The following is a 27,860-nucleotide window of genomic DNA, read 5'->3' as shown; positions in this document are numbered from 1 at the left end:
AGGTCCTTTGCTGTGTCTGACATAGAATTACAATGTCATCGGCGAACCTCAAAGTTTTCCTTTCTTCTCCATGGATTTTAATTCCTACTCCAAATTTTTCTTTTGTTTCCTTTAGTGCTTGCTCAATATACAGACTGAATAACATCAAGGATAGGTTACAACCCTATCTCACTCCCTTCGCAACCACTGCTTCCCTTTCATGCCCCTCGAATCATATCTGCCATCTGGTTTCTGTACAAATTGTAAATAGCCTTTTGCTCCCTGTGTTTTACCCCTGCCAACTTCAGAATTTGAAAGAGAGTATTCCAGTTAACATTGTCAAAAGCTTTCTCTAAGTCTACAAATGCTAGAAATGTAGGTTTGCCTTTCCTTCATCTATTTTCTAAGATAAGTTGTAGGGTCAGTATTGCCTCACGTGTTCCAACATTTCTGCGGAATCCAAACTGTTCTTTCCCGAGGTTGACTTCTACTAGTTTTTCAATTAGACTGTAAAGAATTCATGTTAGTATTTTGCAGCCGTGGTTTATTAAGCTGATAGTTCGGTAATTTTCACACTTGTCAACACCGGATTTCTTTGGGGGTGGTATTATTACATACAGTCTGAGGGTATTTCACCTGTATCAAACATCTTGCTCACCAGATGGTAGAGTTTTGTCAGGGCTGGCTCTCCCAAAGCTATTAGTAGTTCTAATGGAATGTTGTCTACTCCCGGGACCTTCTTTCGGCTTAGGTCTTTCAGTGCTCTGTCAAACTCTTCACGCAGTGTCATATCTCCCATTTCATCTTCATCTACATCCTCTTCCATTTCCATAATATTGTCCTCAAGTACATAACCCGTGTACCACTCTATATACTTCCACCTTTCTGCTTTTCCTTCTTTGCTTAGAACTGGGTTTCCATCATCAAAGCTCTTGATATTCATACAAGTGGTTCTCTTCTCTCCAAAGGTCTCTTTAATTTTCCTGTAGGCAGTATCTATCTTACCCCTAGTGAGATAAGCCTCTACATCCTTACATTTGTCCTCTAGCCATCCCTTCTTAGCCATTTTGCACTTCCTGTCATCTCATTTTTGATACGTTTCTTTTCCTTTTTCGCCTGCTTCATTTACTGCATTTTTATATTTTCTCCTTTCATCAGTTAAATTCAATATATCTTCCATTACCCAAGGATTTCTACTGGCCCTCACCTTCTTACCTACTTGATCCTCTGCTGCCTTCACTATTTCATCCCTCAAAGCTACCCATTCTTCTTCTGCTGTATTTCTTTCCCCCATTCCTGTAAATTGTTCCCTGATGTTCTCCCTGAAACTCTTTACAACCTCTGGTTCTGTCAGTTTATCCAGGTCCCATCTCCTTAAATTCCCACCTTTTTGCGGTTTCTTCAGTTTTAATCTACAGATCATAACCAATAGATTGTGGTCAGAGTCCACATCTGCTCCTGGAAATGTCTTACAATTTAAAACCTGGTTCCTAAATCTCTGTCTTACCGCTATAAAATCTATGTGATACCTTTTAGTATCTCCAGGCCACTTCCATGTATACAACCATCTTTTATGATTCTTGAACCAAGTGTTAGCTATGATTAAGTTATGCTCTGTGCAAAATTCTACCAGGCGGCTTCCTCTTTCATTTCTTACCCCCAATCCATATTCACCTACTACGTTTCCTTCTCTCCCTTTTCCTACTATTGAATTCCAGTCACCCTGACTATTAAATTATCGTCTCCCTTCACTATCTGAGTAATTTCTTTTGTCTCATCATACATTTCATCAGTTTCTTCGTCATCTGCAGAGCTAGTTGGCATATAAACTTGTACTACTGTAGTAGCTGTGGGCTTCATGTCTATCTTGGCCACAATAATGCGTTCAATATGCTGTTTGTAGTAGCTTACCCACTGTCCTATTTTTTCATTCATTATTATACCTACTCCTGTGCTACCCACATTTGATTTTGTATTTATAACCCTGTATTCACCTGACCAAAAGTCTTGTTCCTCCTGCCACCGAACTTCACTAATTCCCACTATATCTAACTTTAACCTATCCATTTCCCTTTTTAAATTTTCTAACCTACTTGCCCCGTTAAGGGATCTGACATTCCATGCTCCGATCAGTAGAACGTCAGTTTTCTTTCTCCTGATAACGATGTCCTCCTGAGTAGTCCCCGCCCGGAGATCCAAATGGGGGACTATTTTATCTCCGGAATATTTTACCCAAGAGGACACCATCATCATTTAATCATACAGTAAAGCTGCATGCCCTCGGGAAAAATTACGGCTGTAGTTTCCCCTTGCTTTCAGCCGTTCACAGTACCAGCACAGAAAGGCCATTTTGGTTAGTGTTACAAGGTCAGATCAGTCAATCATCCAGATTGTTGCCCCTGCAACTACTGAAAAGGCTGCTGCCCCTCTTCAGGAACCACACGTTTGTCTAGCCTCTCAACAGATACCCCTCCGTTGTGGTTGCACCTACGGTACGGCTGTCTTTATCGCTGAGGCACGCAAGCCTCCCCACAAACAGCAAGGTCCATGGTTCATGGAGGGGATCCAATGACGTATGCAGTTGGATAGAAAAGTTTCTATCAGACGGAGAGCAGTATGTCGTCCTGAATGGTGTGACTTCAGCAGAAACAAGCGTAACTTCAGGTGTGCCACAGGGCGGCGTAATAGGCCCGCTGCTTTTTACGATTTACATAAATGATATGGTTGATGGTATTGACAGCGGCATTAGACTGTTTGCCGATGTTGCTGTAGTCTACAGGAAAGTAGTATCACACACAAGTTGTGAACAGATCAATGAGGATTTGCAGAAAATAACTGTCACTCATTACACCATGCATTTATCTCTCAATATTAGTAAGTGTAACCTACTATGTATAACCAAGGCGAAAATCCCTAGTAATGTAAGAATACAAAATAAATGCCCAGTCTTTGGAAGTGGTAACATCCATCAAGTATCTGGGTGTGACTATTCTAAATGATCTCAAATTGAATGATCAGATTACACAAGTAAAGGTCAAGGCGAACTCTAGATTGCGGTTTATTGGTAGAATCCTGAAGCGATGCAATCCTTCAACAAAGGAAATTGCTTACAATACGTTAGTTCGTCCAGTCTTAGTGTATTGTTTGTCTGTATGGGACCTTACCAGTTGGGTCTGATTCAAGAGACTGAGAAGGTCCAAAGAAGAGTGGCAAGATTTGTGACTGGTACATTTAGTCATCGCGAGAGTGTTACAGATCTCATGAAAGTTTGAAGTGGAATACACTTGCAGGTAGACGACATGCTAAACGGAAGGGGCTGCTCGCTGAATTCCGAAATCCAATGTTCGCTGAGGATGTAGAGCATATATTATTTATTACCACCAACTTTCAGATCACGCAATGATCACCATTCAAAGATAAGGGAAACTAGAGCTTGTACCGAGGCATTCAGACAGTCGTTTTTCCCTCGTGCGATCCGCGAGTGGAACAGGGGGGAGAATATGACTTTGGCGCGAATATTGCCGTCTGCCACACAAGGCTTGGTGGCTAGCAGAGTATATATGTACATGTAGATGTATCTATTAGTTGATTATGTCACTCTCACAACATGACTGGGAAAATGCATGACTCTATTTTAAAGATTAGTGCAATATTATCTTGGAGTTGAGCCATGCAACATCATGTTCAGTAGCTAAACTTAGTCATAACCCTGCATTCTAAATTATGTAAGTTTCAGTATGTTATATGAAATGAAATTAAATTAAATACAAGTTGAAATAAATGAAATATTAATAAAATGGTAAAAAGGTTGTAGTCTTTGGAATGACTGATTATAGGCAACATGAAAGCATGTAGATTAAATGAACTGATCATTTATTCAGTCAGTAAAACACACAAATAATTGAAATGGTGGTCCTACAAAAAATGTGATTAAGCATAAAGTAAAACAACAATAATTATCAGTTGCAGTAAAGAACATTTAATTCATATTTATGTGGTAGTAATTCTCTGACTACTAACTAAATAGTTGTGGTTCAGAAATGCCAGTTCCTATTCCACCAAAATGTACAGAAAATAATTGCCAGCTCATCAATAAAGCAAGGTCAATATAATAGTTAACATATCTAAACTTACACAATCACAAGTAGATTTCTACTGCTTAGCCAGTATTATTTCAAAAATGTAGCTGAAATGGTTCAAAGTTCAATGATCTCTGTAAGCCCACCAAATTTTACAACAGTCACAAAATACATCAAATGGATCAAAATTTAAAATAGATACAATTGACAAATACAACATATATGTTTAAAGAAGTGTCTAGATCTGCCCACCCCCTCATTCCACACACAATGTTCTCTATGTCTAATACACTGCTGCAAGGGGTGTATGCAAGCATGTGGGCATTTTATTGGCAAGTGAGGCTATAGGGAGTTCATCATTGTAAGAGTATATGATAACAATTTCAGACCAAATGATGGAAAACTCATAGTAAACTGTGCTCAAACAGTTGCATCAGTGCAGTGCAACCCACTCTGGTAGACATGCAAGCATGTATTCTCACATGTAAATTGTTGTAAAGGTGATGGATGGCATCCTCTGATAGATTGTCCCAGGCTTCTTGTGCCTTTTGTTGCAGTCCAGCAATGGTTCTCACAGGCCTTGAAGAACAAGTAAGTTCCCATTGCATCATGTGCCTCAAATATTCAGTTGGTGAGAGGTGTTGGGATCTTGCTGGCTAGGGCAGTCTTATACCACAAAGAGCACAGTACACTACAGCAGCCGTATGTGGACATGCATTGTCCTGCCAAAAAGCCATTTCACCTTCCTGTTGAGAAATGGCAGTAGCAGAGGGATAACAACAGTGTAGCAAACAAATGGATGATGATCAGTTGGCCACCACTGCTCGCATAGTGTGTCAGTCTTGGTGTGCGTCTGACTACACGGGTATCTAGAATCTTGTCCACAGATGTGGGAATGTTCCACAGACCACTGTTGAAAGCAGCGATATACCACCTATACATTGTGCCCAAAATGTGCAGCAAGCCATTGATACGTCCACTCAGTTTCCCGCAGGCCGACAGTGCGACCCCATTCAAATGGCTGAAGCTATTGAGTAGGAGTATCTACTCATTGGTGGGACATGGGTGTTCCCCGTAATGAATATTACAAACATAGTTCATTATATCTAAAAACAAAGATGATGTGACTTACCATATGAAAGCGCTGGCAGGTCGATAGATACACAAACAAACAAACACATACATACACACAAAATTCAAACTTTCGCAACCAATGGTTGCTTCTTCAGGAAAGAGGGAAGGAGAGGGAAAGATGAAAGGAGGTGGGTTTTAAGGGAGAGGGTAAGGAGTCATTCCAATCCCGGGAGCGGAAAGACTTACCTTAGGGGGAAAAAAGTACGGGTATACACTCGCACGCACACACACACATATCCAACCACACATATACAGACACAAGCAGACATATTTAAAGACAAAGAGTTTGGGCAGAGATGTCAGTCGAGGCAGAAGTGCAGAGGCAAAGATGTTGTTGAAGGACAGGTGAGGTATGAGCGGCGGCAACTTGAAATTAGCGGAGGTTTAGGCCTGGCGGATAACGAGAAGAGAGGATATACTGAAGGGCAAGTTCCCATCTCTGGAGTTCTGACAGGTTGGTGTTAGTGGGAAGTATCCAGATCACCCGGACGGTGTAACACTGTGCCAAGATGTGCTGGCCGTGCACCAAGGCATGTTTAGCCACAGGGTGATCCTCATTACCAACAAACACTGTCTGCCTGTGTCCATTCATGCGAATAGACAGTTTGTTGCTGGTCATTCCCACATAGAAAGCTTCACAGTGTAGGCAGGTCAGTTGGTAAATCACGTGGGTGCTTTCACACGGGGCTCTGCCTTTGATCGTGTACACCTTCCGGGTTACAGGACGGGAGTAGGTGGTGGTGGGAGGGTGCATGGGACAGGTTTTATACCGGGGGCGGTTACAAGGGTAGGAACCAGAGGGTAAGGAAGGTGGTTTGGGGATTTCATAGGGATGAACTAAGAGGTTACGAAGGTTAGGTGGACGGCGGAAAGACACTCTTGGTGGAGTGGGCAGGATTTCATGAAGGATGGATCTCATTTCAGGGCAGGATTTGAGGAAGTCGTATCCCTGCTGGAGAGCCACATTCAGAGTCTGATCCAGTCCCAGAAAGTATCCTGTCACAAGTGGGGCACTTTTGTGGTTCTTCTGTGGGAGGTTCTGGGTTTGAGGGGATGAGGAAGTGGCTCTGGTTTGCTTCTGTACCAGGTCGGGAGGGTAGTTGCGGGATGTGAAAGCTGTTTTCAGGTTGTTGGTGTAATGGTTCAGGGATTCCGGACTGGAGCAGATTCGTTTGCCACGAAGACCTAGGCTATAGGGAAGGGACCGTTTGATGTGGAATGGGTGGCAGCTGTCGTAATGGAGGTACTGTTGCTTGTTCGTGGGTTTGATGTGGACGGATGTATGAAGCTGGCCATTGGACAGATGGAGGTCAACGTCAAGGAATGTGGCATGGAATTTGGAGTAGGACCAGGTGAATCTGATGGAACCAAAGGAGTTGAGGTTGGAGAGGAAATTCTGGAGTTCTTCTTCACTGTGAGTCCAGATCATGAAGATGTAATCAATAAATCTGTACCAAACTTTGGGTTGGCAGGCCTGGGTAACCAAGAAGGCTTCCTCTAAGCGACCCACGAATAGGGTGGCGTACGAGGGGGCCATCCTGGTACCCATGGCTGTTCCCTTTAATTGTTGGTATGTCTGGCCTTCGAAAGTGAAGAAGTTGTGGGTCAGGATGAAGCTGGCTAAGGTAATGAGGAAAGAGGTTTTAGGTAGGGTGGCAGGTGATCGATGTGAAAGGAAGTGCTCCATCGCAGCGAGGCCCTGGACGTGTGGAATATTTGTGTATAAGGAAGTGGCATCAATGGTTACAAGGATGGTTTCCGGGGGTAATAGATTGTGTAAGGATTCCAGGCGTTCGAGAAAGTGGTTGGTGTCTTTGATGAAGGATGGGAGACTGCATATAATGGATTGAAGGTGTTGATCTACGTAGGCAGAGATACGTTCTGTGGGGGCTTGGTAACCAGCTACAATGGGGCGGCCGGGATGATTGGGTTCGTGAATTTTAGGAAGAAGGTAGAAGGTAGGGGTGCGGGGTGTCGGTGGGGTCAGGAGGTTGATGGAGTCAGGTGAAAGGTTTTGTAGGATAGGACAGAGGTTTCGGATTGGGAGAGAGGTTTCGGATTGGGAGAGAGGTTTCGGATTGGGAGAGAGGTTTCGGATTGGGAGAGAGGTTTGGAGGAAAGGTTAACTACTGAATTAGGGTGTTGTGGTTCCAGATTGTGTTGATTGGAATTTTGAGGTTTTGGAGGGAGTGGAGCAGGAAGTGGGAGATTGAGTAGATGGGAGAGACTGGGTTTGTGTGCAGTGAGAGGAGGTTGAGGTTTGCTGGAAAGGTTGTGAAGGGTGAGTGAGTTGCCTTTCCGGAGGTGGGAAACCAGGAGATTGGATAGTTTTTTGAGGTGGAGGGTGGCATGCTGTTCTAATTTGTGGTTAGCCTGTAGGAGGATGCTTTGAACAGCCGGTGTGGATGCGGGAGAGGAAATATTGAGGACTTTTATTAAGGATAGGAGTTGACGGGTGTGTTCATTGGCTGAGTTGATGTGTAGGTGAAGGATTAGGTGGGTGAGGGCAATGGATTGTTCAGTTTTGGAACTGGTATACGGACTGATGGAAAGAAGGGTTGCAGCCAGAGATGGGAACTTTAAGTGTGAGGCCTTTGGGGGTTATGCCAAATGTCAGACAAGCCTGAGAAAATAAAATATGGGAGCGTAATCTGGCTAGGGTGAAGGCATGTTTGTGGAGGGAATGTAAATAAAACTTAATGGGGTGGTTGTGGGGGTGTTGTGAGGGTGACATGGTATTAGAAGGTGGAAAGTGTAACATGAGGCTGAAATGAATATATATATATAACAAAGATGATGTGACTTACCAAACAAAAGTGCTGGCAGGTCGATAGACACGCAAACATACACACGAAATTCAAGCTTTCGCAACCACTGATTGCTTCATCAGGAAAGAGGGAAGGAGAGGGAAAGACGAAAGGATGTGGGTTTTAAGGGAGAGGGTAAGGAGTCATTCCAATCCCGGGAGCGGAAAGACTTACCTTAGGGGGAAAAGGGGACAGGTATACACTCGCGCGCACACACACACAACGATCCCATTAAGTTTTATTTACATTCCCTCCACAAACATGCCTTCGCCCTAGCCAGATTACGCTCCCATATGTTATTTTCTCAGCCTTGTCTGACATTTGGCATTACCCCCAAAGGCCTCACACTTAAAGTTCCTATCTCTGGCTGCAACCCTTTTTTCCATCAGTCCGTATACCAGTTCCAAACTAAACAATCCATTGCCCTCACCCACCTAATCCTTCACCTACACATCAAGTCAGCCAGTTAACACGCCCGTCAACTCCTATCCTTAATAAAAGTCCTCAATCTTTCCTCTCCTGCATCCACACCGGCTGTTCAAAGCATCCTCCTACAGGCTAACCGCTGACCCTCGAATCATGAAACGACGACGCGCGTCATGTTTTCGATTCATGAGGGTCAGCAACTGATAAAAAAAATGGGGCCCCCCAAGGTCGTGATGGCGGCGTCACTGTCCCGCCGAGATAATTTGTCCTTTAAGGACAATTATCTGAGCAAGCACCCACGCCAGCAAAGGGTTGCCCGACACGTGCTGTTCGATAACGTAATGTAAAACGGACTCGGAACAGAAAGAAAGGATGTGTCATGCTGATATGATCAACTGTATAATCTAGGGATAAGATTCCAAATTAGAATGTAAAATTTGAAAAATTTTATATGGCAAGGTATGAGAATATTAATTTTTCAGCAGCATTTTTGTGATTATACAGGGTGTTTCAAAAATGACCGGTATATTTGAAACGGCAATAAAAACTAAACGAGCAGCGATAGAAATACACCGTTTGTTGCAATATGCTTGGGACAACAGTACATTTTCAGGCAGACAAACTTTCGAAATTACAGTAGTTACAATTTTCAACAACAGATGCGCTGCAAGTGGTGTGAAAGATATAGAAGACAACGCAGTCTGTGGGTGCGCCATTCTGTACGTCGTCTTTCTGCTGTAAGCGTGTGCTGTTCACAATGTGCAAGTGTGCTGTAGACAACATGGTTTATTCCTTAGAACAGAGAATTTTTCTGGTGTTGGAATTCCACCGCCTAGAACACAGTGTTGTTGCAACAAGACGAAGTTTTCAACAGAGGTTTAATGTAACCAAAGGACCGAAAAGCGATACAATAAAGGATCTGTTTGAAAAATTTCAACGGACTGGGAACGTGACGGATGAACGTGCTGGAAAGGTAGGGCGACCGCGTACGGCAACCACAGAGGGCAACGCGCAGCTAGTGCAGCAAGTGATCCAACAGCGGCCTCGGGTTTCCGTTCGCCGTGTTGCAGCTGCGGTCCAAATGACGCCAACGTCCACGTATCGTCTCATGCGCCAGAGTTTACACCTCTATCCATACAAAATTCAAACGCGGCAACCCCTCAGCGCCGCTACCATTGCTGCACGAGAGACATTCGCTAACGATATAGTGCACAGGATTGATGACGGCGGTATGCATGTGGGCAGCATTTGGTTTACTGACGAAGCTTATTTTTACCTGGACGGCTTCGTCAATAAACAGAACTGGCGCATATGGGGAACCGAAAAGCCCCATGTTGCAGTCCCATCGTCCCTGCATCCTCAAAAAGTACTGGTCTGGGCCGCCATTTCCTCCAAAGGAATCATTGGCCCATTTTTCAGATCCGAAACGATTACTGCATCACGCTATCTGGACATTCTTCGTGAATTTGTGGCGGTACAAACTGCCTTAGACGACACTGCGAACACCTCGTGGTTTATGCAAGATGGTGCCCGGCCACATCGCACGGCCGACGTCTTTAATTTCCTGAATGAGTATTTTGATGATCGTGTGATTGCTTTGGGCTATCCGAAACATACAGGAGGCGGCGTGGATTGGCCTCCCTATTCACCAGACATGAACCCCTGTGACTTCTTTCTGTGGGGACACTTGAAAGACCAGGTGTACCGCCAGAATCCAGAAACAATTGAACAGCTGAAGCAGTACATCTCATCTGCATGTGAAGCCATTCCGCAAGACACGTTGTTAAAGGTTTCGGGTAATTTCATTCAGAGACTACGCCATATTATTGCTACGCATGGTGGATATGTGGAAAATATCGTACTATAGAGTTTCCCAGACCGCAGCGCCATCTGTTGTTGAAAATTGTAACTACTGTAATTTCGAAAGTTTGTCTGCCTGAAAATGTACTGTTGTCCCAAGCATATTGCAACAAACGGTGTATTTCTATCGCTGCTCGTTTAGTTTTTATTGCCGTTTCAAATATACCGGTCATTTTTGAAACACCCTGTATATACAGCCTGTCCCATTTATCTTGACCACCCTAAATAACTGTTGGTCCGGATGCAAATTACAAAATGTTTCAAGCAAATGTTCTTTAGCCGTCAGGGGGACATCAATCATCAATCAACGTGATTGCTTTCGTTGTAGCTTTGTTTTTTACAAAGATATGAACAGCGGTATGACTTTTTTAAATGGCACCCAGCATTTTTTATTTGGTAATTCATTTCCTGTCCTAAAGACCTATTCAAAAATGTATCACAGTGTACCATTCATTGGAACACAACGTTTTAATTACATAACACAACACTGACGTTGACGCTCCCAGCGCTTAGTGCTGGTACTCGGGGTATAGAACACATTCACGTGCTGACGTTGGCAGAGGACAAACAAAAACATAAGTAGAATGCACACCCGTCATTCCGTCAACCATCGTCAATTGAAGAGTTGTATGAGCAGAATGTACACCAACGAAGAGAAGGTAGAAATGCTACTCATCTATGGGGAATGTAAGTTGGCAGAACAGTAATTGCAATACTGTTTTCTTACGTATGGTACATTTAGTACAGTAGTTTAGTCCTTTTAAATACTGTTATGTAGAGTAGACATACAATAAAGGCTGTCCTTCCTACAAACTGCATCGACATAACATTACTTTTATTGTTGTTGAAGGTAGGCGAAATGCTAAGAGGGCAGCGGAGCAGTACAGAGAGCGATATCCTGACAAGAAACCACCTTCCCAACGGGTGTTTTCTCGTCTAGTTGCGACGCTTCAGGAAAAGGAAAGTTTAAACCCACGACAACGCAACCGTCATAACACTCACACAGACAAAGTTACCGAAGTTACTGTTCTCGCTTCCGTTGCTGTGAATGCACATGTGAGCACACGACAGATTGAACACGAGATTGGCATTCCTAAAACAAGTGTACATCGTATTCTTAAACATCACCAGTTCTATCCTTACCATGCACACCTACATCAAGAATTGCATGGGAATGATTTCCAGAATCGTGTAAAGTTCTGTCAGTGGGCACAGCAGTAAATCCTCGCCAATCCAAACTTCTTCTCCGATGTTCTATTTACCGATGAATGTTCCTTCTCAAATAAAGGATCGGTAAATAGAAGGAACATGCATTATTGGTCCAGCGACAACCCGCGTTGCCTTAGACAGGTGGAACATCAGCGTCAATGGAGAGTTAACGTCTGGTGTGGGATGCTTGGTACTACAATTACTGGCCCTTATTTCATCAATGGTAGTACAAACAGCACAGCATATGCCAACTTCCTCAAACGAATTCCTCCTCTTCTGGATAAAGCGCCGCTAAGAACCAGAATGCTTACGTGCTATCAACAAGATGGATGTCCAGCACATAATGCCTTGCGTGCACGTCGTGTTCTGAACCGAAGGTATCCTGTCAGATGGACTGGTCGAGGACGAACAGTAACTTGGCTTGCTAGATATCCTGATTTAAATCTCTGGACTTTTTTCTTTGGGGATGCATTAAAGACATTGTCTATCGCGATATTCCAACAACTCCAGAGGACATGCAGAAACGTATCGTGCTTGCTTGTAATTCTTTTCAGCAGGCAACACTGGAAGCGGTATATAATACTTTCATTCAACGAGTTATCCAGTGTATCGGTTGCCAGGGTCACCACTTTGAGCACCTTTGAATATTCTACTCCTGGGCAATGGTACAGGAGAGTCAAATTCAATTTTGTGTTATGTTTTAACTTGGCTTTCATTTATTTTCTGACAACTCCAGCAAGTGGACGAGTTTGTGATCCCGGGCTCAAAGTCAATGTTGTGCTATGTAATTAATAACGTTGTGTTTCAGTGAATGGTACACTGTGATACATTTTTGTATAGGTCTTTAGGACAGGAAATGAATTACTAAATAAAAAATGCTGGGTGCCATTTAAAAAAGTCATACTGCTGTTCATATCTTTGAAAAAAAGCTACAACGAAAGCAATCACGCTGATTGATGATTGATGTCCCCTTGACGGCTAAAGAACATTTGCTTGAAACATTTTGTAATTTGCATCCGGACCAACAGTTATTTAGGGTGGTCAAGATAAATGGGACAGGCTGTATATATAATCACAAAAAAGCTGCTGAAAAATTAATATTCTGATACCTTGCCATATAAAATTTTTCAAATTTTACATTCTAATTTGGAATCTTATCCCTAGATTATACAGTTGATCATATCAGCATGACACATCCTTTCTTTCTGTTCCGAGTCCGTTTTACATTACGTTATCGAACAGCACGTGTCAGGCAACCTTTTGCTGGCGTGGGTGCTTGCTCAGATAATTGTCCTTAAAGGACAAATTATCTCGGCGGGACAGTGACGCCGCCATCGCGACCTTGGGGGGCCCCATTTTTTTTATCAGTTGCTGACCCTCATGAATCGAAAACATGACTGCGTCGTTTCATGATTCGAGGGTCAGCAATTAATTAGTTAATTGAGAAATTAATTAATTGAGAAATTAATTAATTGAGAAATTGTGTAATAAACTATACATTTGATATGTGGCTACGTAGGGAAAGGATCAAGGTATGTCATCCTGTATTCATTTTCTGAATAAGTGTGAAGAATATGGTGTTCTAGCACACCTGCGTAGTTAAGGAGACATAAAACATTGTACAATACAATAAATGAAGTAGTTAAACAAATGTGACTTTCAGTGACGACCTCAGCTATTATCCAATACCTTGATCTTAGAGATTGCATTAAGTGTTCAAGGGGTATTAGTTTATAATGGTTTGTGTAATATTTTGATTTCTGTAGTTTTTATAATATAAATAATAATGAAATGTAATTACATGCACCCCATGGCCATGAAGATGCTACTGTGTTTGGAATGTGATATGATGAATTTGTTAATGAATTTGTAAATTGCAACATAAATTCAAATGTAAATGGATAGTTCGTTGTTACACATAATTTTATAGTATTTCTTAGTAGCCATTATCTGCTATTTTGTGAAAGCCAGTTCTGCCCTCTAGATTCTGGCTGCCAAGCCACCAACTTTGTCTCACCATTTGGGCTATGGGAAAAGCCACCCTCAGGCCACTGCTTGCTCCCTGGCATCAGTGGTCTTCCTGGCCTTTGGCCAACTCCAGCCATGCCAATATCAATGATTTCAATAACTTTATCAAGCTTGTGTGTGTGTGTGTGTGTGTGTGTGTGTGTGTGTGTGTGTGTGAGATGAAGCTGTACATCACATTGATGTCCAAGTATTTGAGGTTGTGGTGCATGTGTGAGAGGTATGGTGGGTTGCAGATATGGCTGTGCTTGTAAATGTGTGTTAATTGTTGTGAATGTTACAGGTGTTGATATTGGATGAACCCACTTCAGGGATGGATGTAGAAGTCCGAAGACAGGTCTGGAACTTGTTGTTGGTAAGTTACGTCATCATGATTAATTTGCCAGCTGTGAAAGTCATGTGGTCAATTCAGTGTAACCGTAACCGTACTTTCAGATGCTGTGTTTCGAAAGGGGGGGGGGGGGGGGAGAGAGAATGTTCGTGGTTTCTTATAACTACATATATCGTATTTGGAAGATGGCAGCTTTACTAGCAAAAAATTGTTTTCCTCCTTTTTAAAGAAGCCAGCTGCATAAAATGTCTGTAACAGAAGCCATTTGTAGATGCTGCATAGTCTAAACTTAACTTCAGACACAAACTATGTCATATGTGTTTGACAACCACTCCCCCTCTGTAATAGAATTTTTGAATGTATTGTAGGATTTTGTGTGTGTGTGTGTGTGTGTGTGTGTGTGTGTGTGTGTTTGTTGAGGGAGGGGGAGTAACATAAGAAATCATGTAAATGGTCAGGTTATTTGCAAATGTTTCACTGAGGATGTGTACTAAGATTGTAAAACCATCTTATTTCATCTTAGTGAGAGGCCACAGTTGTGATCCACAGAATATGCAAATAACTAACATTAACAGTTAATGCTGGTGTCAGCTTTAAATGATTGACACTAGGGGAGACTTGTAATACATATGTACTTGTAATACATATGTACCCAAAAGGATTTTAATATAAAGTTTGGTTGGTTGATTAGTTAGTTAGTTAGTTAATTACTTACTTAATTACTGACTTATTTACTTACATGTTCCATGGAACACTTTGCACGATATGTTGTAATGGTGTTGAAAGAGTCTTTTTACAGAATATTAAATGTTTAAATATGCTGGATTTTGACCATTTACATATGACCTCAAGTAATAGAAAACATTAATTAAAATAATTAAAATACTTAACTTTTGGTATTGGAAGTCTGGTGGAATTATAGAGATAAATGAAGAAATGGATGGAAGAATCAGTGGATCAAAGAAATTGCCACATTGAACATTGATTTGTCCATGTTAATGGCGGGTGAACTCTATAGCTTTGAATTGAATTATTTAAATTTCTCGAATGAAGATAGCAACTGCCATTTTTGTTATAGCATTGTTTTATGCCAAGATACATTTCAAGCTTTCACCCATCTTCAACTTGCATAATACATTTATATTGTTGTCATATAAAAGTTTTATTCAGTAAAATTGATAGAAGTGTTAAAAAAAAAAAAAAAAAATTGGGGGGGGGGGGGGTCTCCCAACCAGTGACAGAAAATCCATTTAAGAAAACGGCAAAGGATTGTGGCACCTGCTTGTTGAGGTCATCACCATTATACTGGGTGTTCGTAATTAAAGTGCTGCTTCTAATGGAGGTCCATTGTGGGCTGTATTTATCATATGGCAGTGAAACTTGGCGGATATGCTAATACAATAATGCAGACCCAATTTATGCTGAAAAATGAGGTTGATACAGTTATGGTCACTAGGTGCAAATTTGATACTGTATATTGTTCTTATGACGGTATGACATCCATGCTGTCATTTGACAAGCCTTAACATGAGTGAATGGTATGGATGTTGGGGAGAGAGATGGTGCACTGTTAGTGAAACTGTTGTATGTGAACAACAGTTACAGTGCTATATTGACAGAGAATGGCCACCTGAAAGGTATGAGGAAAGGCCCAGTGTCATTAAATGGTAACTGACTGTGAATCACACTCCTGGGTAGTGCTAGTGCTTGTGCAGTCTCACAAGGGTTGTCCATCCCGTAGTCAATGGTGCGGAAAGTTTTGTGGTGTATTTTACATTGATACCTGTACAATATCCAGATGGTGCAGCAACTGAAACCTCATGCTCTGCTGCAAAGTTCTAAATTTGCTCTTTGGTTTCTGGCACAAATTGAAGTTGACACCATGTTGCTGGGCACAACTGTAGGGAGTGATGAAGCACATTTTACACCACAGGGTGAGGTGAATACACAGAACTACTGAATTTGGGGTACTGTTAAAGCATGTGTTGTGCACGAAGAACCATTGCACTCACCATATGTGACTGTGTGTTGTGGATTCATGAGCACCTTCATTCTCGATCTTTTCTTCTTTCAAGAAAATACACCCAGAGGGATTGTCAGGTGTACCATGACTTCTCACATTATTGAGACCTCCTTATACAGCATGTTATTCTTGCTTTGAAAGAGCCCAACTGTGTGGAAACACTGTTTTCATGTAAGATAGGGCAAAACCTCTTGTCACTCGTGCATTGGAAGATCTGCTTGATGTGACATTCCATGAACGTGTCATCTCCAGAGATTTTCCAGATGCATGGCCTGCAAGATCATCTGATCTGAACCCATGTGACTTTCGGCTCTGGTGATATCTAAAAGAAGGCATTCACTAGCACCATGCTCAGCCTCTTCCTGATCTGAAGTCCAGTATGCAGCAACATGTTGCTCATATTCCATGGTAACTACTGTGAGCAACTGTTGGTGACATTGTTCTACAGGTGCAGCATCTCATTGGCATTTGCAGTGCTCATATTGAACAAACTGTGTAAGTGGCAATTAATAGTAAAATTAACATTATACCTTTCTCAATTTTCTGACCTCTTCTGCCCACATCCCATTCCTAATCCATTATGTATGGATATGTTTCTATAAATCTATCTTGTATTCACAGTATCACATTTGCACCTGGTGATCAAAATTGGAACTAATTTGTTTTCCAGCGTATATTTGTTCCACATTAATGCATTAGAATATCTATGAAATTTTGCTGCCCTACAATAATAATAGCCCACACTTCATCTCTGTGATTAGCTGCACTTAAATTATAACAAACTGTATAACATCACTGTCATTTGTAATGTTCCAGTGTGAGACTCAAAAATGAAAAGCATGCATGTGCTTTTGAAAATACAGATATAGTGACAAAACATAACCACAATATAAGGTGGCATGTTTGGCAAAACTGCAAATAATAAACTATGTACAAAACTAACAGAAAAATAAAAATGGACAAACATAAATTACAAAAACAGTACATATGGTACTAAACGAACTGTTGAAAATGAATTTCTAATAATGAGAGATTTTGTGCTTAAAAATTGATAGCTTAGATTGCACAATCAATGTTCACTGAAGTGTAAGAATTCGTCAACTAAATAAACATTAAAAAATATGCTGGAAGCACAACATAGCCTAACAGAGAATATAAATTATAATGCAATCTACAAAGGAATTTTTATCTATGTGGGGACAGATTGCTTTTGAAGCTGCAATCAATAATGCTTCTTCACTGAAACAAGAAATGTGATTAATACTTCAGAAAATGTACTTGTACATCAAGAGTAGTAGTAAGTGGCATTATCCACAGTAGATCTGTGATCCTTAAATATACAGGCAAAATAAATTGCAACATCAGAGAATAGTGTAATCAGCTTGGAATAATATTTATAGATCCTAGTAACTTACAACGCATGGCATGCATTTGGTTAGGGTTTACAACAGTAAGCAAGATGTTTATTGAAATATGCAAAATTATGATCAATAAAGGAAAATGAATGTGAGTGATGAGGGTGACAGGCTGCCTGAAGGAATAAAAGGTAAAAAAAAACTATAAAAAAGGTGTCTTTAAAACTATTAAAAGCACATTCTTGATGAATTTAAACATAAATGGCGTATATATGAAACAAACAGTGGAAAGTCCAGGTTGGAATATCATCAATATTATGAAAAGGATAGATTACTACTCACCATGGAGATGACACATTGAGTTGTGGACTGGAACAAAAAAAGACTGTTAGTTTTCAGCCAAATGTTCCTTCAGAAAGGAAACGGGCACACGCACGCACACACACACACACACACACACACACACACACACACACACACACACACACACACACACACACAAAAGATTACATCAAATTCTTTACTAATGTAAGTACCTGTGTTGAAAGCTCTACTGTTTGTTGGAGCGTGGTGGGGCAGGCCAGTCAGCATGCTGTGAATTACCTGAGTATTTACTACTACTGGCTTGAGGCAGTGATGTTATGTTGGGCCATATGTTGGACCAATGATGACCAAATGTGGGATACTTTTTCAGGTTCATCAGCAGTCTTCACCCCTCTTTCAGAATTTCAGCTTGTTGCTTTTCCATGATATCATCAGACTGATAAGAGTTCCTGTGAAACTTTTACTCTGTCTTACAAATTCAAACTGTGCTGTTACAGTCATATGATGGCCTCAGTTCACTTAGCTCATGTTGCTGAGTTTACAATTACAAGCTTTTCGTCGCACAAAGTGGGTCACTCTCTTTCGGATTTGTTCCGTTTTCTGCGATGTCGGCATTGTGCTTGTTTGTCATTTTGATTGCAAGATGGGGCATTGGTCTGGCTTGTGCTAGTTTCATGCTGGCTGAAGATGACTTTAAGAAAATTTTACATATGTTTAACGTAAGTTTCTGCTCTGTAATAATGAATTGGAGAACTATATTGTAGCTATTAGTTTTTGTAGAAGTAACAAAATTCATGAGGGTTCCCATATACTGACTAAAAATACTTTAGCATATAACATAAGAGATGATGATAATTTCCTAACTGTTGACACACACTGATCAGCCACAACATTATGACGACCAACCCACTATCAATATAAACCCATCCATGTGATAGCAGCGTCACCTGGCGAGGAGTTACGTTTAGTCACACACACATACAGTGCATGTAATATCAGTGAGCATGCTGCCCATGTGTAGAATGGGGAAGGTGCATGATCTATGTGAGTTTCATCGAGGGCAGATTGTGATTGCCCAGAGGCTCAATATGAGCATTTCAGAAACTCAACAACTTGTCAGATGTTTGAGGAGTGCTGTGGTGAGCATCTTCAACTAATGGCGAAACCGTGCCTAGACATCATGGAGTTGGGTGCCACCTCTCAATACGGATGTCAGATATCGTATAAAAGAGAGTAGGTGGTGAACTGTGGTAGAACTAACATCAGACTTTAGTGCTAGGCAGAGTATAAGTGTGCCTGAACACACAGTGCACCAAACACTCCTAACTATGGGCCTCTGTAGCCAATGAACCATGCATGTGCCAATGTTACGATAACAACATTGGCAACTATGACTGAGATTGGCACGTGGCCATCAGCACTGGACGTTGGTACAGTTGCCAGAGTGTTGCACGGTCTGATGAATCCTGATACCTTCTTTTTCATGTCAATGGGAGGGAGCAAATCTGTCATCCTCCAGGAGAACAGTTCCTTGACACCTGAATGGCAGGATGGAGACAGGGTGGCAGTGGTGGCTCCATTATGCTCTGGATAACACTCATGTGGGCATCCATGGATCCAGGGGAGCTCATGCAAGGCACCATGATGGCTAAGGAGTATCGTTGTGGACCGTGTACACCCCTTCATGACGATCATATTTCCCAGCAGCAGAGGCATTTTTCAACAAGATAATACACCATGTCACAAGGCCATGATGGAGTAGTTTGAGGAACACAGTGGCAAGTTCAAATTGATTGGCCCCTCGACTCACCAGATCTGAACCTGTTTGAACACATCTGCAGTATGATTGAATGTAAAGTCAGATCTCATTGACCCCCTTCCCAGAATTTACATGAATTAGGTGACCTGTGTGTGCAGGTGTGGTGCCAACTCCCTCCAGTGATATACCAAGGTATACCAAGGCCTCATTGCTTCCATGCCGTGACGCCTCGCCGCTGTTATCCGTGCCAAAAGTGGACATACTGGCTATTGTGTAGGTGGTCATAATGTTCTCGTTGATCAGGGTATTTGAAAGTTGTTGTGAAGAATTGAAGAGACAAAATATTTTAAAAATTATAGTACATAGAATCCCAGGTAAAGAAATAACAAAAGCAGTTTTGTTTAAACTAAGGAGTCCTTACAGAAACTAACAAGAGAAAGAGGATAAAAAAAGAATTACAACTACTGCTGATTTTAATATAAACATACAGTGTCTTGTCACATTAATGTGACCACCTGTCAAAACCTTGAATAACCACATTTTGCAGTGTGGACTGCTGCAAGACAGCCACGAAGAGTTTCAGTGAGGTACTGACAGGGATTTGAACCCATGACATGTGGCCAGCTGCGGTAGGTTTCTTGGTTGTGGATTCATTGCTCATAAAGGCCTATCGAGGTGGTCCCACAGATTCTAAATTGGGTTTAAATCTGGGGAGTTTGGTGGCCAGGGGAGTATGGTAAAATTCATGCTGTGCTCTTCAAACCATGCACATACACTGTGAGCTGTGAGACATGGTGCATTGTCATACTGGTAGATGCCATCATGCTGAGCAAAAAGCAAGCTGCATGTAGCGGTGGACATTGTCCCCAAGGATACATATGTACTTGTGTTGATCCATTGTGCCTTCCAGAATGATGAGATCACCCTGGAAATGCCACAAAAACATTCCCCAGACGATAACATTCCCTCCTCCAACCTGGAACCTTCTGACGATTGTTGCAGAGTGTTTTGTTTTCAATTGTTTCACACCTTCTATGCCATTGGCTATCAGTCTGATAGAGCACAAAGTGTATTTCACCTGAAAAGGCCACCTGTTGCCATTCAGTGGATGTCCAGTTGTGAGTGTTGCCAATGAACAGCCGTCTGCATTGGTGCATGAACTGGGCACCGGCCACAGAAGCTCATACACAGCAGTGTTCGCTGAACGATCATTGAGGAAACACTTTTGGTAGCCCACTGGTTCATCTGGGTTGTCAGATGCTTGGCATTTGCATGTCTATTCACCCATACACATCTCCACAGCGGCTTTTCAACCCTGTTATCTACGGTCGTTGGTGCACTGCAGCTACCTCGATGTTAATTTTGATAGTGGCATTCTACCATGCACAGTATTCCTTAACCACAATGGCACATGAATAGTTTACAAACTTAGCCATTTCAGAAATGCCTCCACCTTTGGCCCAAAAGCCAATGATCATGCTCTTTTGGATGTCAGATAAATCACTCCATTACTGCATTACAATGATGACTGCACTGTTTTCTGCAGCTCCCTTCCATGCCTTATATGCCCTCCACTGGTAGTGCTGCCACCTGCCATCTGTGAGTGGTTATTGCACATTGACATTAAACATAGACAGTGATCGCATTAATGTGACTGGACCATGTAATAACTGAATGCAGTGAATCAGGACATTTTATTAGGTCTGATTTGAGCATCTAGTTTCAAGCTAAACTTCACAGAATTCACAACAGTGAGTAAACAAACTGCAACTTGTATTTATAACATTATCACAAATTGTGCATTGTATGATGCAATAAAATTCTGCATTGATTTAGGTATTTTTGATCCTTCTGCATTGTTTTTGGAGCTACCAAAAATAAATGAATCAAGTGTTAGAAAAACTTGCATAAAACTGTAGAAATGAACGCATATATTTTATTAATACCAGTGCACAGCCGGAACAGAATTGAACTCCAGGACAAGAAGTGTAGCTATTTATACAATCTTCGAATATTGCAAATTATATAAACACTACAAACAACAGAAATTTGACAAACCTTCCAGAAATGTTAACTACCAAACGAAAAATAATTACAGGCAGTTGAGTTTTAAATGGTGAGCTGCAACAAGCCAGCCAGCAACACTAACTGCAATGCCACACTGCAAGCAGTTCAGCCTGCAGCATTCCTGCCTCTCATGGAGAAACAGTGACCTGCTTTTCTGAAAGTTCTGATTGGAGCTGCCTGCAGCGTCCTGAGCCTAGGTCTTGGCCATGGACATCTATGCGGCGTGTCTGGCCGATCGTCATGCTCTAGTTCATATCCTCTTCACTATGATGAGCACTGAAGATAGCCCCTGCCATTGAAAATTGCCTTGAAAGACAATCCCCCATCATTGATCTGTGTCTCAGGATTGTAGTACGGCTTCATATGGAAGGCATGGATGAAGTCTCTATGGTTTTATCTTCTTGAAGATGGCCCATAACTATTGACTTTGTATGTGAAATCCTGCAAGTGATGCTATACAACTCATAGTATCCAAAGTTCCACTTTCTGCACAGACATAATACTGTGTCACAAGCTGTGACATGGTCACAGATTAAAACAGTGATCTAGGAATGGTAGAATTAATTTATTTATGTTAACTTTCATAAAACTTATGGTCCTTAAACTACCAGTTATGGTCAGCAATGACCACCTCCAGATCTCAGCAAAATATGAGAAATGAAATACAATAATGAACAGATTACATATTAGAACAATAAAATAGTCCATGATGAAAAATTATTACTTTCACATATATGAAAACATTGCACTTAAAATATGACAAGACATACCTGTATCATAACATATCCTAATATAATAAAGTCATAGTGACAGTGTCGTAAAATATACACAAAATCAGCATAGCATTGTTGCAGATATTTAACTAGGCCACAGATATGGCAGAATCATACTGCCTCTATTGCTGTTGTTCGTAACAAACTTCAGTGCTTTGGCCACAACACACACTGACGAGCCTAAACGTTATGACCAGCTGCGTAATAGCTTGTTTGCCCATCTTTGGAAAGAAATACATCACTGATTCTTCGTATTGTGGATCTGACAGTTTGTTGGTAGGTTTGTAGAGGTATGTGACATTAGATGTATTTGCACAGGTCATGTAATTCACGTAAAAAACCGGCCACTGATTTGCGTACACTGTGCTAGCGTACGATAGCGACCCTGATGGGTTCCATAGGATTTATGGCAAATGGATTTGGTCACTGAGACATCAATGTGAGTTCACTATAATGCTCCTTCTGGTACTGAGACGCAGACAGTTAAACTCCTGAAAGATGACATCACTGTTGGGGAAGATATCGGGGTTGCAGGTGGTTCTCAGCTGTCAGTATTTCTTCGATCACTACAACAGGTCCCATGCAAGCACAGAAGAATGTCTCTCATAGCATAATAAATGGTTCAAATGGCTCTGAGCACTATGGGACTCAACTGCTGTGGTCATAAGTCCCCTAGAACTTAGAACTACTTAAACCTAACTAACCTAAGGACATCACACACATCCATGCCCGAGACAGGATTCGAACCTGCGACCGTAGTGGTCTCCTAGCATAATAGTGTTGCCAGCAGCCTGTGTCTGTGGTGCACTGCATGTTTCCACCCTCCACTCACTTCGATGGTGGCTTTTGTGGAGACTACCATTGACCTAACGTAGCAAACATGTGATTCACCCAAAGAGCCGACACATTTCCATTGATCAGTGGTCAAATTCCCATGGTCTCAGGCCCACCGCAATCATAATTGATGATGTCATTGAGTCATTGTGTGAACACACAGGGGTGGTGCGCTGTGGAGCTCCGCGCTGAGCATTGTACAATGAACGATGTGCTCCAAAACACTTCTCCATGCACCAGCATTATGCTCTTTTAGCAGAAATGCGACACATCACCATCTGTCTTACTTTATAGAGCAGACAAGCCTCTGAACCCTACATTCAGTGAAGAGTCATGGACATCCAACCGTTTAGTTCCTAGTATTAGTTTCATTGCCCTTCTATCACTTTCTGTAGATGCTCATGACAGCAGCATGCGAACAATCAACTAGCTTCACCATTTTCAAGCTACTCATTCACACACTCTGTGTAATACAATCTGTCTTTTATCAAAGGCACTTATCTCAATGGATTTTCCCCATTTGTAGCCCATATCTTCGCTAGGATCCCATTTCCATGTCTGCTTTGCTTACATACTTTTGTTACCGTGTCCCATGCCCACATCACCACCAGACGGCATCCAGCATCATGGTGGGCAGTGGTCATAATGTTTGGGCTTATCAGTATATGTTTATGCCGTAAGCTCATTGGATGTCACTACTCTAAGTCTATTCATTTTTGTCAGTCATAAAACTGTACAGAATGCAGTAAATGAAGAGTCAGTAGGTAAGGTCTATAGTGGGCTTGCCAAGTGCACAAGTTGTTACAGTGATAAAACATAATAATTAAAAACGTGAATACAGTCAAATTTGACATTGCCAAAAAGAAAATCTTTAAGTGATAATATCAAACAATGGAAAATCCAGGATGGAATGTAACAATACGAGAGAAGGAAAGTTGCTACTCACCATATAGCGGAGATGCCGAGTCGCGATAGGCACAATAAAGAGATTCACACAATCATAGTCTTCGGCCATTAAAGCCTGTGTGTGTGTGTGTGTGTGTGAGTGTGTGTGTGTGTGTGTGGTCGTGTGGTCACAGCCATGTCAGGTTTATGATGGAAGTCAAGACAGGTGGTCCATTGCCTTTCCTTGATGTCCTCGTTCAACGGAAAACTAATGGGCACCTCAGCCACAGTGTCTACAGGAAACCAACACACACAGATTGGTATCTGCACGCTCTCGGCCACCACCATCTGGCACAAAAACGTGGCATTCTGAATACCTTCATCCATCATGCTAAAGTCGTCTCAGACGCTGAAAGTCTGCCACTAGAACTGAGCCACCTCCGGAAAGTCTTGCGGGAAAACGGGTACAGCCACGGACAGGTGTAACAGGCTATATCTGGTTTGACACACAAGAAACACAACAACAGAGAACAGAACACCGCCGAAGAAGAAAGCAAGGAACTTGTGTTTTTGCCTTTCTGTGGCACTGTATTGGGAAAGATTAGCCCACTCCTGAAGAGATATAACATTTCATCGGTGTTCAGGCCCCCAGCAAAAATTTGATAGCTCATGAGTGAGGCCTGTGAAGGACGATCTAGGGCTTAGAACACCTGGAGTGTACAAGATACCATGCCAGTGTGGCTGTTACTATGTCAGCCAGACAGTACGCACTGTGGAGCAACGCCGGATGGAACATGAGAGGTACTTACGCTTACGCCATCCAGAAAAATCAGCCGTGGCAGAACACGCCTTAGACACCGAATTCTATTCAATGAAACATCTGTCGTTTTGAGGATGAAGGGATTTTGGGATAGCATCATAAAAGAAGCTATTAATATAAAAACCTCTGAAAACACCATTAACAAGGACGGCAGTTTGCAGCTCAACACAGCCCGTGACCCAGCCATCGTGAGGTTAAAACGGGCATGACGGACGAGGGGATGAAAACATTACCATATATGGCGAGGAAGAGAGTACCAGTGACACCACAGCCAGCAGTGCGTCTATATAACGACATGGCAATGATGACACAGCAGTCATTCTTACCACTTGACAATGACTGAGAAGAGCTCGGTGAAAAACTCGTGGGATTTTAACCACCTGACGCGGCTGGAAGCCCGAGAAAATTTTATTAGAACATTGGGAAGTTGTTTAAGCAATAACAGCTCTCTATACTGAAATCCGGTTGGCATTATCCATCCAAGGAAAACCTCAAAAATAACGAAAATACGTTTGCGGTGAATAAAAATTCCCTCGGGGAAGTTCCGATCTTGCGCAGGCTCGAGTATTTGGTACCAAAGTATGTCTGTCTGAATGTCTGTTCCAATGTGCAACACGTCAGGATTCATATACATCTGTAAAATAAAATCATAGTTTCCTTTTCATGGTAAACAATGATGTATTTTTCAGTACTCTTCCTACACAGCAGGAATCAGCGTTGATATTTAACTTATTTTGACTTCATCAATTCATCGCCTTTTAGAATTAGAAAATTTGCAGGATGGCTGACTTTCAACAATACATTCAATTAGTTCCGTAGCAAATTCAATACAAATCTACTCCATTGTATAATTAACACCAGGGTGAGTTATTTCATTTCATTACTTGCTTATTTGCCAAGTCCAGAGAAAAGTATTATGCATCACAGAGCATACAGCTTTTCTCTCATGGTCACAAGTCAGAGATTGTCCTTTATGTAGGAATTCTTTGTTGAAGTTTACACAAATTGCACATCACTGCGTACTTGTAACATAGTTAGAACTTTGACAAAATCTCTGTAATTTCATTTATTGCATTTGAAATGCCTGGTGGAATATAAACAAGTGCATAGAAAAGAAATAAAAACAAATTATTTTGGGATTCTTTTTGTATTTTTCAACATAATCACCTTTTAACTCTATAAGCTTTGCCAAGCACTGCTCCAACTTTTTTAAGCCATCCAAAAAGTAGAATTACAGATCATCTCCAAAATAGAAATCTGGTTGGACGATGACCACCTGGTTTGGTGTGAACTGTTGTCTGATGAACTGTTCTTTTTTTTTTTTGGAAATAAAAACTCACTGGGGGCCAAATCTAGTGAGTAGGATGGATGTTGCAATAAACTGAACTTCAGTTCCCTAATTGTAGCCATCAAAACTGCGCAGGTGTGCGCCTGTGCATTGTACTGATGGAAGACAACTTTTTCTTTTCCAAGTATGGAGTATCTCCACTCATCTGGTCCAATAATGATACATAATACTCTCTCATTGTTATTTGCCCCTTCTTCAAGTAATAGACATAGATGGTTCCTCATACATCCCAAAAAACCACGGTCATCACATTGCCAGCTAGTTTAAGTATCTTCACATTCTTCGGAGTCAGTTTGCCTTCAAAAACTGATTGTTTTGATTTTTCCTTAGTCTTCGGAATGTAGTAGTGCATCCCGATTTCATCGACAGTTATGCATTGTTGCAGAAACTTGGTAGGATTTCAAAGGGAAAAGTGCCAAAACAGCCTCAGCATCAAACACAAGGTTGTGTTTATTCTGCACTGATAGCAAACATGGCTGCCATGTTACTGAGATTTTTTCATGCCACTTTTTCATGCAAAATTGAAAACAGCATACCTTGCAATATGCCTGTGGCCTCAACTATTTTGTGCACTTTGATTTGTTGGTCACTCAAATCCATATCTCGATTTTTGTCAGTAATTTCGGGAGGAGTGGTCATTCCACAGGATATCCTGAAGGCTTTTGTGAATGTACAACTATGTTTAAACTCATTTACCCAGTTGTAAACAGTTGCAAACACATGAGCAGATGTGCCATGAACTTCATCCAGCCCTGCTTTGATCTGTTTCAATGTTGAGCCTTTTTAATAGAAGTGTGTAGTCACTGTTTGAAATGCCTATTTTTCCATGTTGCAAAATAAACATGAGGTTGTTGCTTCATTCATCTCGGACAGTGAAATCATGTGATGCACACTGCTGTCACTTTACCTGCCCTCTCACTAACAGCAAACTGTTCTGATGCTACATGCAGTCTCTTTTGGCTTTTCTAAGGATAATGACCCCTGTAACAACTCACTGAACAGCAGAAGTGTTGAGCACTATTGAATTCTTTGTTATGAATGTTTAAATTTTCATTTGCTTTAATTTTCAAATTTATAGATTACACATTGTCTCCTCTGACAAATATCTAGTATGTGAAATACTGTTCTTGCAAATGACCTCTCAACAGCAGTTCCTTCTTCGTCTATCATAATATCAGCTGCTCTGAACTGCCCCATATCTGGACATGCTATCCTGCAATGTGTGATTCAGAGCACCCAAAAGTGTGTGTGTGTGTGTGTGTGTGTGTGTGTGAGAGAGAGAGAGAGAGAGAGAGAGAGAGAGAGAGAGAGAGAGAGAGAGAGATTGGGGGGGGGGGTATTACGATGTGTGGGTGGTGGTGCATAGGGATAGTCATTTTTCTTGCTCCATACTTGAATGGAATAGGACAGGCAGTGGCTAATATTGGAACATAGAACCCTCCCACATGCTCCATACAGTAGCTTGTAGTGTTTTTTTAGTATTCAGTCACATGAATCCTCTAAATTTGTCTATATTTCAGTGTTACACCTGCATTATAAAATGTAACTTTTTATTGTATTTTCAGAGCATGAGGGGCCAGAAGACAATTCTTATCAGCACACAGTATATGGAAGAAGCTGATGTTCTCGGTGATCGTGTGGCAATTATGGACCATGGAAAGATTAAATGTTATGGAACAACACTCTTTTTGAAAAAGCTGTATGGTAATGACATTATGCTTTCTTCTGTCAGTATCTCAAACTTAGTAATTTCAAATGAAACTCTTCTTCTGTAGGAGCTATATTTCATAGTTGCTTACATGTTTTATCAAGTCTACATCTT

The 27,860-nt window shown here is 41.5% G+C and overlaps 1 protein-coding gene across 2 annotated transcripts in view; it reads left to right on the top strand.

The window, feature by feature from the left end:
• LOC126253711 (phospholipid-transporting ATPase ABCA1-like) overlaps positions 1-27,860 on the top strand; it is a 466,051-nt gene that overhangs the window by 248,489 nt on the left and 189,702 nt on the right. For both annotated transcript variants that reach the window (XM_049955246.1, XM_049955245.1), the window contains exons 12-13: positions 13,803-13,874; positions 27,604-27,742. In XM_049955246.1, coding sequence (XP_049811203.1) covers positions 13,803-13,874; positions 27,604-27,742 — 211 coding nt within the window. The remainder of the gene's footprint in view (positions 1-13,802; positions 13,875-27,603; positions 27,743-27,860) is intronic.

This window comes from Schistocerca nitens, chromosome 4 (assembly GCF_023898315.1).
Source record: "Schistocerca nitens isolate TAMUIC-IGC-003100 chromosome 4, iqSchNite1.1, whole genome shotgun sequence".
Lineage (NCBI taxonomy): Eukaryota > Metazoa > Arthropoda > Insecta > Orthoptera > Acrididae > Schistocerca > Schistocerca nitens.
Note: the sequence above shows the minus strand (reverse complement) of the source record. Positions and strands in the feature narration are given on the sequence as shown.